General features: G+C 55.1%; 1 protein-coding gene across 5 annotated transcripts in view; it reads right to left on the reverse strand.

Annotated features, from left to right (window-relative positions):
• Positions 1–11,551, reverse strand: part of CAMKK2 (calcium/calmodulin dependent protein kinase kinase 2) — a 17,971-nt gene extending 6,420 nt beyond the window's left edge. For 2 of the 5 annotated variants that reach the window (XM_065032855.1, XM_065032859.1), the window contains exons 1-14: positions 10,945–11,083; positions 6,643–6,768; positions 5,768–6,254; positions 4,610–4,657; positions 4,146–4,199; positions 3,936–3,987; positions 3,710–3,843; positions 3,073–3,109; positions 2,242–2,263; positions 1,879–1,967; positions 1,451–1,650; positions 1,311–1,364; positions 791–864; positions 209–296 (exon numbers count right to left, since the gene is read on the reverse strand). In XM_065032855.1, coding sequence (XP_064888927.1) covers positions 209–296; positions 791–864; positions 1,311–1,364; positions 1,451–1,650; positions 1,879–1,967; positions 2,242–2,263; positions 3,073–3,109; positions 3,710–3,843; positions 3,936–3,987; positions 4,146–4,199; positions 4,610–4,657; positions 5,768–6,205 — 1,290 coding nt within the window. In that variant the 5' untranslated portion in view covers positions 6,206–6,254; positions 6,643–6,768; positions 10,945–11,083. Of the gene's footprint in view, positions 1–208; positions 297–790; positions 865–1,310; positions 1,365–1,450; positions 1,651–1,878; positions 1,968–2,241; positions 2,264–3,072; positions 3,110–3,709; positions 3,844–3,935; positions 3,988–4,145; positions 4,200–4,609; positions 4,658–5,767; positions 6,255–6,642; positions 6,769–9,162; positions 9,185–10,944; positions 11,084–11,435 lie in introns of those variants that run through there. The other 3 variants (XM_065032857.1, XM_065032856.1, XM_065032858.1) reach the window with 3 other exon arrangements.
• Positions 11,552–12,262: the final 711 nt, after the last annotated feature.

Below are 12,262 nucleotides of genomic sequence, written 5' to 3' on the forward strand. Positions count from 1 at the left end.
TTGCCTGTGACTTGTGTAGGCACCAAAGGTCCCAAAGCTGAGCAGGTCCCAGAGGAGGGGAAGGAGCTGGGACTTACCTGCCCAGGGGCCCTGGGCACAGGGAGGACCTACCCTGGCGCGACCAAACTGACTCCCGAAAAACCGAGCCGAGCAAGGAGAACCCGACAGAAGCGAAGTCACAGCCAACACCGGAGAATTGGGTCAGTACCTTGATTTCTGGGACTGAAATCCTAGTTTCGGGATTTTTATCCAACATCCGTGTAATCAAATCCTTCAAGAAGTCTGTAACTTCTGGCCTGGGGAAAGGAGAGGGGAGACATGAGGTGGGGAAGGGGATGGATGCAGCTCTGGTTACTTGTGTACCCAGGTGCCATGTAGCTCTTCCCTTCCCAAACCCCCCAGGGAACCAAAATATCCCCTTTCTGGGCAATCCAGAGCATGATATTGCATGTATAAGGCTGGGAGAGCCCGATACCAATTCCACCCAGGCTAAAACCCAAAAGGCAGCAACTGCAGAGGTTAATCTGTTCCCTCAAATGCCTCTGCAACTTCTATCGCTCCTTCTTTGGCAACTGCAATCCCAGAGATGTTGTTTTCACGTTCAATGCAACGGAAGTTTTCCAAGGCCAAGGGCCAACAGAAGGGCTCGGAGCCTGAGTTTTGCAGATCTGCATCGGAGCAGGGCAAGCCCCACGCAGGCAGTGCCTGAGAAACAGCTCAAATGAGCTTCAAAATAAGGGCTGAGAGGTTTGTTGCTTTGTTTTGGGTTGGTTCTTTTTTGAGTACTTACTGGTCTGGGAACTCCAGCGTTTGGGTCTTGATTTTATTGTGTAAACTCAGGATCCTTTCGTCCATAAAAGGGCACTACCGCGAAGAAAAAGAGCAACGAGAAAAGCAACGACCTCTGTTAGGAAGCGGCAGCCAGTGAAGCATCGGGATCTCGTAGGGTTTGAAGGACAGAAAGGAGCCAGTTATAGGGAAATACCGGAAGGTTTCCTATTATATCAAATTATTCTTTTAAAAGCTACGAAAATATTATTTGACTAAAAATGATCATACTACTACAACAGCTCCTCTCCTAAAAAAATCTGGCCAAGCACATGGATTTCCCCTGGGAAAAGCGGGAAGCACAGCCCTTTTGGCTGCATCCATGCTGGGGACAGGCAGAAGTCTCCCATTCCACGTCCCCATCTCCCCTCGGCGATACCCGACTGCTCGAACTGGGCTGCAGGGTGCAGACCCCACCGCGTACCCAGCACAAGTCAAAACCCCCTGGAACACCAGTGGCACTGATAAATCCACCTCCTTACCTGCCCAAACACAAAGCAGTACAGCGTGATCCCCATGGCCCAGACATCCAAAGCCTGCAGAGCGAAGAAAGCACAGTTACATCTGCAACAGTGTGGGCAAGGAACATTACACCAAAACCCCTCCAATTCCTGCTAAAGACCTTTCCGGAGAAGATTTTCCTGGTTTCCGAGAGTGTCTCCGGGGCCATGAAGGCGGGGGTGCCCACCGTGTTGGTTAAGAGGGCATCGGCCCCCTTGAACTCGTTGCTCACTCCGAAGTCGGCGATCTTGATGTGCCCGTCTTCCCCGACGAGGAGATTGGAAGGTTTAATGTCCCGGTGGATTATCTTTTGATAGTGCACTGCAGCCGAAGGAAAGAGGAGCGATTCAGCAGCAGCACTGGGCTGGGCAGAAGAGCCACGAAGCCCCGTGTGGTCTTTTTGCTAACATCACGACCAGCCCCAGCTTCGAAACCCCCGTGCAGTAGCACCACCAAAAACAACCCCATACACCAGCAGAAAGTCCAGCCCCAGGTGTTTAGAAAACAAATAAGAATAAGAAATCCCATCCTTTTTGCACAGACACTCACAGTATTCAATGCCCTTGATCAGATCCTGGAAGTAGAAGCGAGCCTGGTCCTCGCTGAGAGGTTTCAAGGTTGGGATTTCCATCACGGGGCTGCAAAGGCGACAGAGAATGGACCTCATTCCCCGTCCAGATGCACTGAAACTGGTCCCAGAGGCTTTGCCACCAGCCGGTGGCAGCACGTGGCCCCAAACGCAGGCACATACAGGGTGTACACAACTATAACTGGGTTGGGGAGGTGCTACCCAAAACCATAGGGGACCCACCATGGCCTCTGCGTCCCACACCCACCTCAGGTGTCTGAGCTGAAACACCCGCAAACCCACCTCATGCTTTGGGAGGTTTAAATGTGGAATTCAACACTCACCCTTGCTTCACCAGTTCAAACACTGCAACACAAAAGAGAAGGTGATTATGGATCGCTTACAGGTTAGAGCTCCTATGAGCACAGTCTCGGCACAAAAGCTGTTATTTTAATGACAAAAATTCTATTTTTTTGGGTTTTTTTTAAAAGGAGATTGCTATCTTATGCAAGGCATATGGCATTTTGCTTGCTTCCATTTTCAATTAAGGGGATGCTGCCAACTACCTTAGCAGTGCTGCAGCTTCAGCATCACGCAGCACGCACCCAACAGCTCACTAACCCCTCGGTTTGCCTGCAAGGCCAAGGCCAGGCCCTGAGCAAACCCCTGCGCTTGGCCATGAAGGCATCACACATTCCTCCGCTAGTTCAGGCTGAACATAACTGATGGAAAGAAAACGCCTCCTCCAAAAGCCTGTGTCTTTGCATCAAGCAAACTGCCGCAGTCTGCAAGACAGATTGGGCAGGAGCTCGTTTGTACCGTGGATAATTAACACGTTCCTTGTTCTCGAAGCCAAAGAAACAAAACTACTTTCTAGCAGCCCAACTTCAAAGCTGAGAACACAAATGCTGGTGCCTCTCATGGCAAAGCACGCCCCGATGTCGAATTAAAGCCTATAAAGTGCTATAAAGCTCCTGTGTTTCCTTTCCCAACTCAGACTGGATCCTGTTCACTCCGACTGTTACAGGGGATTTGCTCCTCCAGCACATCCAGGTCCTACATCCTCCAGAGAAAAGACCCAACCCTGCACGTAGCCCCCCCAAAAACACATGGAGAACCCTTTTTGGCAGCAAACCCCAACCCCTGACGCCCCCCGAGTGCCGCAGGGCAGTTACCCATGTACAGGTGATCCTCGCTGGGGTCATCCAGGACCTGCCGAAAGAACCAGAAAGGCAATTAAACAACACTAAAAAACCTTGTAAATTAAGCATGGTGATTTATTTATTTAGCAGCCATCTCAGTTCTGCACCATCTGCACCATTAGTGTGGCCTGCTAATCTCTGAGCTTATACCCAGAAGGGATGGGGGGGGGAGCGGAAAAGAGGCCAGAGATATAGATGCACTTCAAGGAAGTAAATATTTAAAACACACAGGAAGCATCATCTGACTCATGAGCCAAATAAACTCCAGCCTCCACAGCCTTAATTCTTAATTTTTGGACCGTTTCATACAGGCAGTGGGCGGAGGGCAGGACGGTTGCACCACATGGAAACCCCGGTTCCTCCCCCAAACCCCATCTGAGCGCTGGTTTCCTCTGAGGAACCAACATGTTTCTGCATTTCCCTTTCTGAGCAGGGAAGGAAAAAAATCCTTTAGGGATGGTGGGGAATAAAAACCCTTTTAAAGCAGGGAAAACATGAGCCCCTCTGCGGTCACTCTCCTCCACCCGAGCCGATGTGACGCCCATCCCCGCAGCATCCAGGCTCCTTCGAACCAGGGGTGGGTTTCGAGAGGGGTCTCCCCGGTTCTCACCTCCACCAGCTTCACCACGTTGGGGTGGTCCAGCTTCTTGAGGATGGCGATCTCCTGGTAGACCTGTTCGATGGGCCCGCGGGGCTGCAGGCAGCCCTCGGAGGCGGCTTTGGCCCCGCGGGGTGGTGGGCGGCCTGTGGGAAAGGAAAAGATGGGGTGTTGGGTCAGGAATGAGCCCCCGTGGTCCCCAAAGCACCCCACACCCTGAAGCTTTTGCGCCACTTACGGGGGAAACCCGCTTGTCTCATCAGCTTCTTTTTGGAGAGAACCTTCATTGCCTGCAAGAGCGGGAAAAAAAATGTGGGATTTGGGGCAAATCAAGGATAAATTTGGGCTGGTGGGATGGGGCTGGCATGGAGTGGGGCAGGAAGTCATGGGGGGGATCTGTCCCCATCCCACCCACCCCACTATGAGCTCCGGGGACCGCACTACTCACATAGTAAGTGTTATCGTCCTCATTGTAGGCCAGCTTCACCACGCCGTAGGAGCCCTAAAGGGGGTACAGCCATGGGGACCAGTTAGGGACAATCCAAAAATACACCCCACAGCACCAAACCAGGCTCTGGGCCCCTCCGCAAACCCCGCCGGGATCACGGAGCCGGCGGGCAGTGCCGGGGGTAGTGGGATGCAGGGGCTGGCATCACAGCGCCGGCAAAGCAAATGTTCAAATGCCCACATTTTGTGGGAGGGAGAGGAAGGAGGGATATTAATAATAATTTTAAAAAATATATACAATTCAATTGGCACCACCCAGGGAGACGGGCGTCGCACTGAGGAGACAGCCGAGCTGCCGTTGTGAGCGGCTGAAATTGCCATCCCAGCAGCTCAACAGCAAAAGAGAGCCCAGTGCCCTCCTGTCCCAAACACCCCCGTCCCACCTCAAATCCAGCAAATATTCACCTTCCCGATCTCATCCTTCAGCTTGTACTGGTTGAGCTGCACACAGTCCTGCGGGGAGAGGGGAGGGATGCGACGTGAGCCACAAAACCGCTGCTTGCTCTTCTCCTTTGGAATCTCCAGCAAAACTCTCTCTGCAAACTCACATCCAGTTCTGCTCTGCACCCGCCCCGGGCTGGACATTCGATTCATGAGCCATAAACAGCAGCCGCCCGGCCACGCGTCGGCATGTTTATAGACAGCTAATTGCAAATGTTAACGGCTGGGCAGGCAATATTGTCCGCTCACGTGGAACGAGAGTGCAGGACGGGCAGGTGGCGGTGGGGATCGGCGGCTGAGAGAGCCCCGGGGGGTTTAACACCAGCAACCCGGTGCTGAGTATTTTTATTTCTTATGGGCAAAGCAGCTGCCTGGTTTCTGTCAGCGCTGGCAGGTGGGGGGTGGGCAGGGCCTTCTGCTCTTTAGATCTCAGGAGGTGTCTCTTTTTAAGGGGGAAAAAGTAAAATCATGGCATGCTGCTGGCTCCCCCAAAACGCAGCTGTGAAAGCTGGAGGCATCTGCAAAAGGAGGAGCCGATGGAGCTGGGGGGTTCAGCTGGAGAACAGGAGCTGAGGGGAGACCTTCTGATCTCTGAACTGCCTGAAAGGAGCTTGGAGCCAGGGGGGTCGGGCTCTGCTCCCCAGGAACAAGCGCCAGGAGCAGAGGAAACGGCCTCAAGTTGTGCCAGGGGAGGTTGAGGTTGGATCTGGGGAACAATTTCTTCCCCAAAGGGCTGTGGGGCATTGGAACAGGCTGCCCAGGGCAGTGCTGGAGTCACCATCCCTGGAGGGTTGGACAGATGGAGATGAGGTTCTCAGGGACATGGGGCAGTGCCAGGGGTGGGTTAATGGTTGCACTTGATGATCTTGAGGGTCTTTTCCAACCAAAATGACTCTGTGATTCTAAAGGTGGAAATTACGCTAAGCCGCTGGGTCCCACCACCCCGAGGGCTGTCCCTAAGGCCCAGGATGGACCAGGACATCCCACCACCTCCCGCCACATATCTGTGGATAGGCTGTGGGGTTTTATCCCAAATAAACAAGCAAGAAGCAAAGCCATGGGTGCAGAAACCAGGCAGACAGGGGCAGGAGAACCACGGGAGCAGCCACAATTCCCCCTCACCTGGAGTCCCGTGATGGACACGCGGTTCGACTCGACCGTCGGCCGCCGTGGCAGCCGTGGGGAGGAGTGCGGGGACGTCACCGGAGAGTAAGGGAGGGACGGGTAGATGAAGCGTTCGTTGGCGCCGTCGCCGTTCCCGGGCGAGCGGGCCGGCCGCGGCCGCTCCTGCAGGGACAGCTTTCTCCCGGAGAGCTGCAGCTTCGCCCTCGGCTCCCGGCCGTCCCCAAAACCCTCGCCGACGGGTGTGTTCATCTCCTCCTCCTCACTCGTGCTCCCCGTCACCTCGTACTCGGTCACCACGATGAGCGAGGCCATGCCGGGGCAGGGGGCGCTCAGCGCAGGGGGGTCCCGCAGCAGCCCGGGTGCGCGGTGGCCGCAGCCGCTGTCACCGCAGAGGGGCCGTGGCGGGGGCGAGCTGCCGGGGACGCATGATGGCATGGTGTGACCCACGGCCTCATCCCGGCCACGCTGCGGCGGGAGCGCGCACCTGCAAACACAGCGCGGCTCAGAGAGCGGGATTTCCTCCCGCCGGTTGTTACTCTACAGATTAATTTATTAATCCCATAGGGGATGGTAAAGCTGCACAGGATGGCCCCAGGGTCGTACATCAGCCCTGGCGGGGTCCAGCTTCAGCTCTGAGGCTGCTGCTTCCACTCCCTTTATATAAACACCCCCAGGGAATAACAACCCCATCATCTCTGCTACAGAAATACTCCAGATGGGGTATTTACGGGGACAGGACCATGCCCTGCGCTCTGCCGGCATGAACACCACTCGGTTCTTTGCTTTACTGCTCAGCCCCGCAGTCGGAAGGAGCACATTTCAGCCAAATACCCCCCGAATGACGCAGTTCGTGGGCACAGGGACCAGCTTACCAAGCGCAGGGTGCAGGATCAGCCCCCCAGCTCACTGTCTCCTCCCGCAGCCCGGCATTGCCAGCAATTTTTCTTCTTCAACCTGGGTTCCCTACAGCCTTCTGTGCAAAAATTAGGTTCCTGAACCTCGAGATGAATAACAAAACAATGCTGTTAGCAACAGAGGATTTAAAAAAATACATATATACACAATTAATAAATAAAGACGGGGAGGAAATTGTGTAATTCACACATGTCAGACACCCAACAGCAGCCGGGACAGTTTGGTGCTTGTTTGGTTGTAAACCATTGCTCTTCCCTGCTGTGATGCCAGCACTGGTTTTAATTTCTAGGTTAACAAGTTGCCACTGAAGCAAGAAAAAGAAACATCCTGAAACAAACAGGCCAGAAGCAGGAACGAGGTTTGAGGCGTTTTTCTGCCTGGTTCCCACACCTCGGCGAGGCGGCCGGTTAAAATTAGCTCCACTCAGCTCCATTGAAGTTTCCGTGATGCGCCCGCAGCACAACCGCTCTGAATCAGCCCAGCAGAAATTACGGGTCAAGTACAGAAATCAAATTGTCTCCCCCTTCCTCGAGGCTCCGCAATGGCCTAATTGCTGTTTTCAACACAAATCTACAAAACGGAGCTTTTGTTGCCCGAGTGGGACTGGCCCGCAGCTAAAGCCGACCCAGCACTGCTCGCTGCTTCGAGGCGCAGAGAAACGCAGGGGATGCGAAGGCTATAAATAAGCCGACGAACAGCAACAAGGACAAACTATTTCAGAAACGCCTTGTTTCGCGGGGCTGAATCGGCTCCCGGCTGGGGCTTTGCTGGGCGAGCGAGCCCAGACCCACTAGCCAAACTAAGCTGTAACTCTGTTTCTTGGGCGTCATGGCGGCAAAATTCCCCCCCAGTGCTGCTGGCGGCCACCAGAGAGGGTTTTAATGCACTCCCATAACAGATTAAAATAAACAAGCAGCCCCCCCTGCCCCGTTTATTCCGAATCCACAGGGATGCATCTCGAGGTCGGTTGCCATTCGCTGGGCTTGCTTTGGGCACCCTGCCAGCGGGCACATATAAATAGCCGTCCCTCGAAGCCGGGGCCGATCCCGAACGCCGTGCCCTCTACCCTGACCGTGCACCGCCGCCACACCAAAAAAGGCAGCTCAGTGGGGCGGCCCTGGGATGAAGCCACCCCAGGAGCATCGCCAGCCATGGCACCGGTCCCCAGTGCGGGCACAACACGGCCGGGCATCCTGTCTGGCCCTCAGAGCATCGCCTGCATCCAAGGGTTCATGCTAAACTTTGGTGGACCAGAGCAGAGTGGAGTTATAAAGTCTCAGCCACACTTGAGAGCAGAGCGTGCCCTGGCCAGTGGGAGTTAATTGGCTTGACCAGGATAAACATATCAAGGCTGATTAATTCAAGTAGGCTTTCCCGGGCTCTGTAAACAGGCTAAAAGTCAGCCAAGCACCACCGTATCGTCGGCTAACGTGGAAAATCAGAGCGTTTTTTCCCTTTGCATGTGTGCAAAGGGGCCAAGCATGGGGTTTTGCAAAAATGGTCCTGTGAGATGATACCTTCCCCGAGGGAAACGCAACAGTGGGATCCCCCATTGAACACAGCCCCGTGGGACAACTGCAAACAATAACACAACTGGTTCTCCTTAATAAGTACACAGGGAGACTGAGGAGGAGCAGAACAGCTGTATTCCCAGCCAAAAGGAAATCCAAAATAGCTGAAATGGGGGTAATAAACCCAAAGAGGGAAAGTACAGCCAGGGGGCTTTGGCTCCACCAATCCGCCGGGATCCTTGGCTGGGGAAAAGCGGCACATTCTGGTATGAACTCCAGCAGATCCTTATGTAAAAGCGAGCAGCACATGCCCACGAAATCCTCAGGAAATATAACAGCCTGGTGTATAGGAATGATTTATCGGCACAGCTTTTGGCTGCAATCCATATATAACCCATACCGGCTGCGGCAGGATTATCGAAGCAATCAGTCTCGCATCTAATTCAGCAAGGAGAGGGATATTAAAATGAAAAGAGGTCTGTGAAGCCCTGGCAGTGTCTCTCCCTCTCGCTCAGCGTCCACGTGGCTTTAGCAGAAACAAATGTGAGCAAAATCAGCCCCTGCAAGAGAGAAGTGATTTTTGCAGCCCCCTCCTGCCGCCCCAGCTCTGCTGTGAGCGCGTGGTCCCTGCCTGGTCCCTGCGCGATGCGGTTGGGAACACACAGACTGATTTCAGGGTATGCAAAGGACGACGCTTTGAAGCTGCACAGGTTTAAATCAGAGCGTATGGACGTGTTGGCTTGTCTTTCCCTCCCTAGAGCTGTTTCTCTACCCTGTGTGCCTCCCTCTGGCAAAGCCAGACACAGTGTGGGGGTCGGGCCCTCCCAAAGGAGTCAGACTTGGTGGCAGCTCCAGCAATGACACCTCCATCCATCCTTCCATGGGGATCAGCTAACGCACTGCAAAAAAAGCTGTTCGTAAGAAAGCTGAACGCAAACCACCTAAACTAAGGCTGATTTTACTCACAGAGGATCCTCCCCCTGCTACCACCGAAGGCCTGTGGTTAAAAGTTAACCGGAGCAGTTGTCGGCTCTCGCTGGGCAGAGTCCAGTGGCTATTTTGCTTTCCCCGGCCACTGTCAGCGGTGGGAACACCAGTGCCAAGAGCAGTGTCATCTGCAGCAATGGGGGCATCGATCACAGTTTCCCTTCCTACGGGTGAGCACAGACCTTGCCAGAAATATATTAGTCACTGTAGTATACAAAGACCATATGCATCCCCGCCTGACTTTTAATGGAAAAAAATTTCACAGCAGCTTCTCTAGAAGTCAGAGGACACCCAAAATAACGAGATACTGGGAACAGGCGCCCAGCCCCCACCTGTGCCAGGTCCCTGTGCCCAAGCAGCAAAGCTTTTCATCACCCCCAAAGCAAATGGAAGAGCCTCTTGTGCTGCCTGGCCCATCCAACACAGGGTGGAAAGAATTAGGAAAAAAAACACAAAACAGGGCTGGTAGCATTGTAACAGCATGCGACCCAGCGGCAGATTTCAATAGGAGTCAAAGAACATATTGTTATAATCTTGATGAGACTACCTAACATTACTTAAGCAACGTATAACAAGCAAGAGCGTAAGCTCTGGCCATGGCGCTGAGCACGGGCCGGGATCAGCTCAGGTACCGCCATCACCTTGTCCAGCGCTGCCGAGCGGCTCCCGGCTCTCCTGGAAACAACAGCTCCAGCGATGGCCACGAGAGCGGAAAAGAGAGCGGCTCTGCACTTTGTGAACACCACTTAGGAGACATTAGGGCTCAGTTGAAAGCAAAGCCTTCTCCAAATTACCTCCCCAATCTGATAACAGCCACCTTCCCCGGAACAGCACTGGTCGGTCAGACACCCCTCGCAGTGCTCTCAGGGATGGGCTCTTGGGTTTTATTACCTGTTTTTCCCAAATTAAGTGGGAGAGGGGCCGCCTCTCTGACAAGGGGCCATGAAGGCAGCTCTAGCTCACAGCCATCACTCATCCCCTCCCTAGCATGGTCCCCTGGCCCCGAGGACACCTTGGTCCTGTCCCCAGGGATGCTTTCTGCTCCTGCAGCACCACGCATCAGCCCACAGCCCCATTGAACCAGCTTCCAGCGGTAATCCCACCACTGCTTTTGGCCTTTGCTGTTACCTCCATGCTCCTGGTGCTCCAGAAGAGCTGCATCCCACCTCCTGACCACACTTGGTCACTCACAGCAACCCAACCTGTGGCTTCTCCTAAAGAGACCTGTCCCCTATACACAGTCACGCTGCCAGTGCCATTCCTCCATCTTCTCCCAGCCTCTCACTTGCCCCTCAACCTTAAAAACCCCCTTTTTCCCAACCCCATGCCCTAACTGTCCCAGATCCCCCTGCTCCGAGCCCCATGGGGTCTGCGGGTCACCTGGTGTCTTGGGAACAGCCACCACCCTGTCCCATCCCCAAGCCCGGGATGCTGCCAGCCCAGCGGGTACCACCGGCACATGTCGGGGCTGGTGGGCGGCCAGAGGCGAGCGGGAGTGGGACGTCTGCCGGGCCCCCCCCGCAACGGGATGGGGAAATGCCAGCGCCGATACCCCAGCGCCAAAATCCCCGGCGAGGCCGGCTGCGGGCCCCGCGGGAGAGCCCCGGGTGCTGGCGATGCCGTTTTCCTTGCAGGGCATCCCCGGCCCCGGCCGCCCACGCCCGGCCCGGTCCCTCCGGGCGCGGCTTTGTCTCGGCAGCCGCGGGCGCATCCCCCGGCCGGGCCCGCCCGGCCTCCCCGCCCGCCCCCGCAGCCACCGACCTGGCGGGAGGGGACCGGCCCCCGCAGCCCCCGGAGCCGCCGCCGCGCTGCGCTGCCCGCGGGGCCGCCCGGCGCCGCCTTCGCTTTCGGTTCCGCTCCGGCGGCGGCAGCGAGGGAAGGAGGGAGGGAAGGAAGGAGGGACGGAGGGATGGAAGGAGGGAGGGAGGCCCCGCTCCGCCCCGGGGAAGGGGAGGTTTCCCCCCGGGCAGTCGCAGCCTGCCCGCCCACCCCCCGTGAGTCGTTCTTTAGGGTGCTTTTGGGGAGGGTGTTTTTTGTTTTTGTTTTTGGTTTTAATTTTACCCACACCCACCCCCCCCCGGCCGCGCAGCCCCGCCTCACCTCGCAGCGCAGCCGCGGTCCCCGCCGCGGTCCCCCCGCGTCCCGCAGGGTCAGGGACCACCTCCCGGGGCTCGGCCGGGGCTTCCTCCCCTTCGCCCTTGTGCAAACACAGAATTCCCAGCGTGAGGCCGACTGGGTCCAGCCTGGCTTACCTGCATCAGCTCCCCTGGACCTTCTCTGAACGGTTGCCCAACGCTTCTGAAACCATCATCTAAAGGGGGGGTTTAGAAACCAGTTGTTCGGAAATGTCACAGCGGCCACCACCACCACCACGGGCAGCTCCCGCTCAGGTTGCAGCTCTGTAGCCCCGGGGTGGAGGAAACGCTGCTGCACCGACACGGCCTTTAACTCTTTAACCTGCCCTCCTCCTCTCTTCTGTCCTTACCTGGCAGGGCTCCAGCAGAGCCAGGTTTAGGTCTGGTTTTGTTTTCTCATTGCCACAGCTTAATCTAGCGCTTCCTGGCAGGGTATGGCCAAGCACTCACATTAACGGTGTTCAGCTTTTATACAGTCACAAGGTGAAAGGACTGGCACCCCCATCCCCAAAGTTCATTCACAAAAGGTTTTACACTCACACACACTTGAAATCACACACTACACCTGAAATGACATTTTCTTCCACAACGGGATCTAATGGCTAGAAATCAACAGCAGCATTTTGGACATTGAGTTAGTCACGATCTTCATCTCTTCCCCATAAAACCAGAGCAGGTAAATTATGTGCAGCACCTGCGGGAGAACACATACAATAAAAACATTTCAGCTGGGCTGGGGCTTTTGTTTAGCACTCTTTGCTTTTGGAACTCCTTACTTTTCTCAGCCTCTCTTCACACAAGGACACTCGTAACAACAATGCAGGGACCTGCACCATCAGACCTCTCCAGTTGAATCCTGCTTTTTTCCCTTCTGCCAGCACCATATGTTTCTGCAGAGAAAAGCGACCGTAGACAGGTTAAATGCAAGGACACATTTTAAATGA

The sequence above is a fragment of the Columba livia genome, chromosome 17 (assembly GCF_036013475.1).
Source record: "Columba livia isolate bColLiv1 breed racing homer chromosome 17, bColLiv1.pat.W.v2, whole genome shotgun sequence".
NCBI lineage: Eukaryota > Metazoa > Chordata > Aves > Columbiformes > Columbidae > Columba > Columba livia.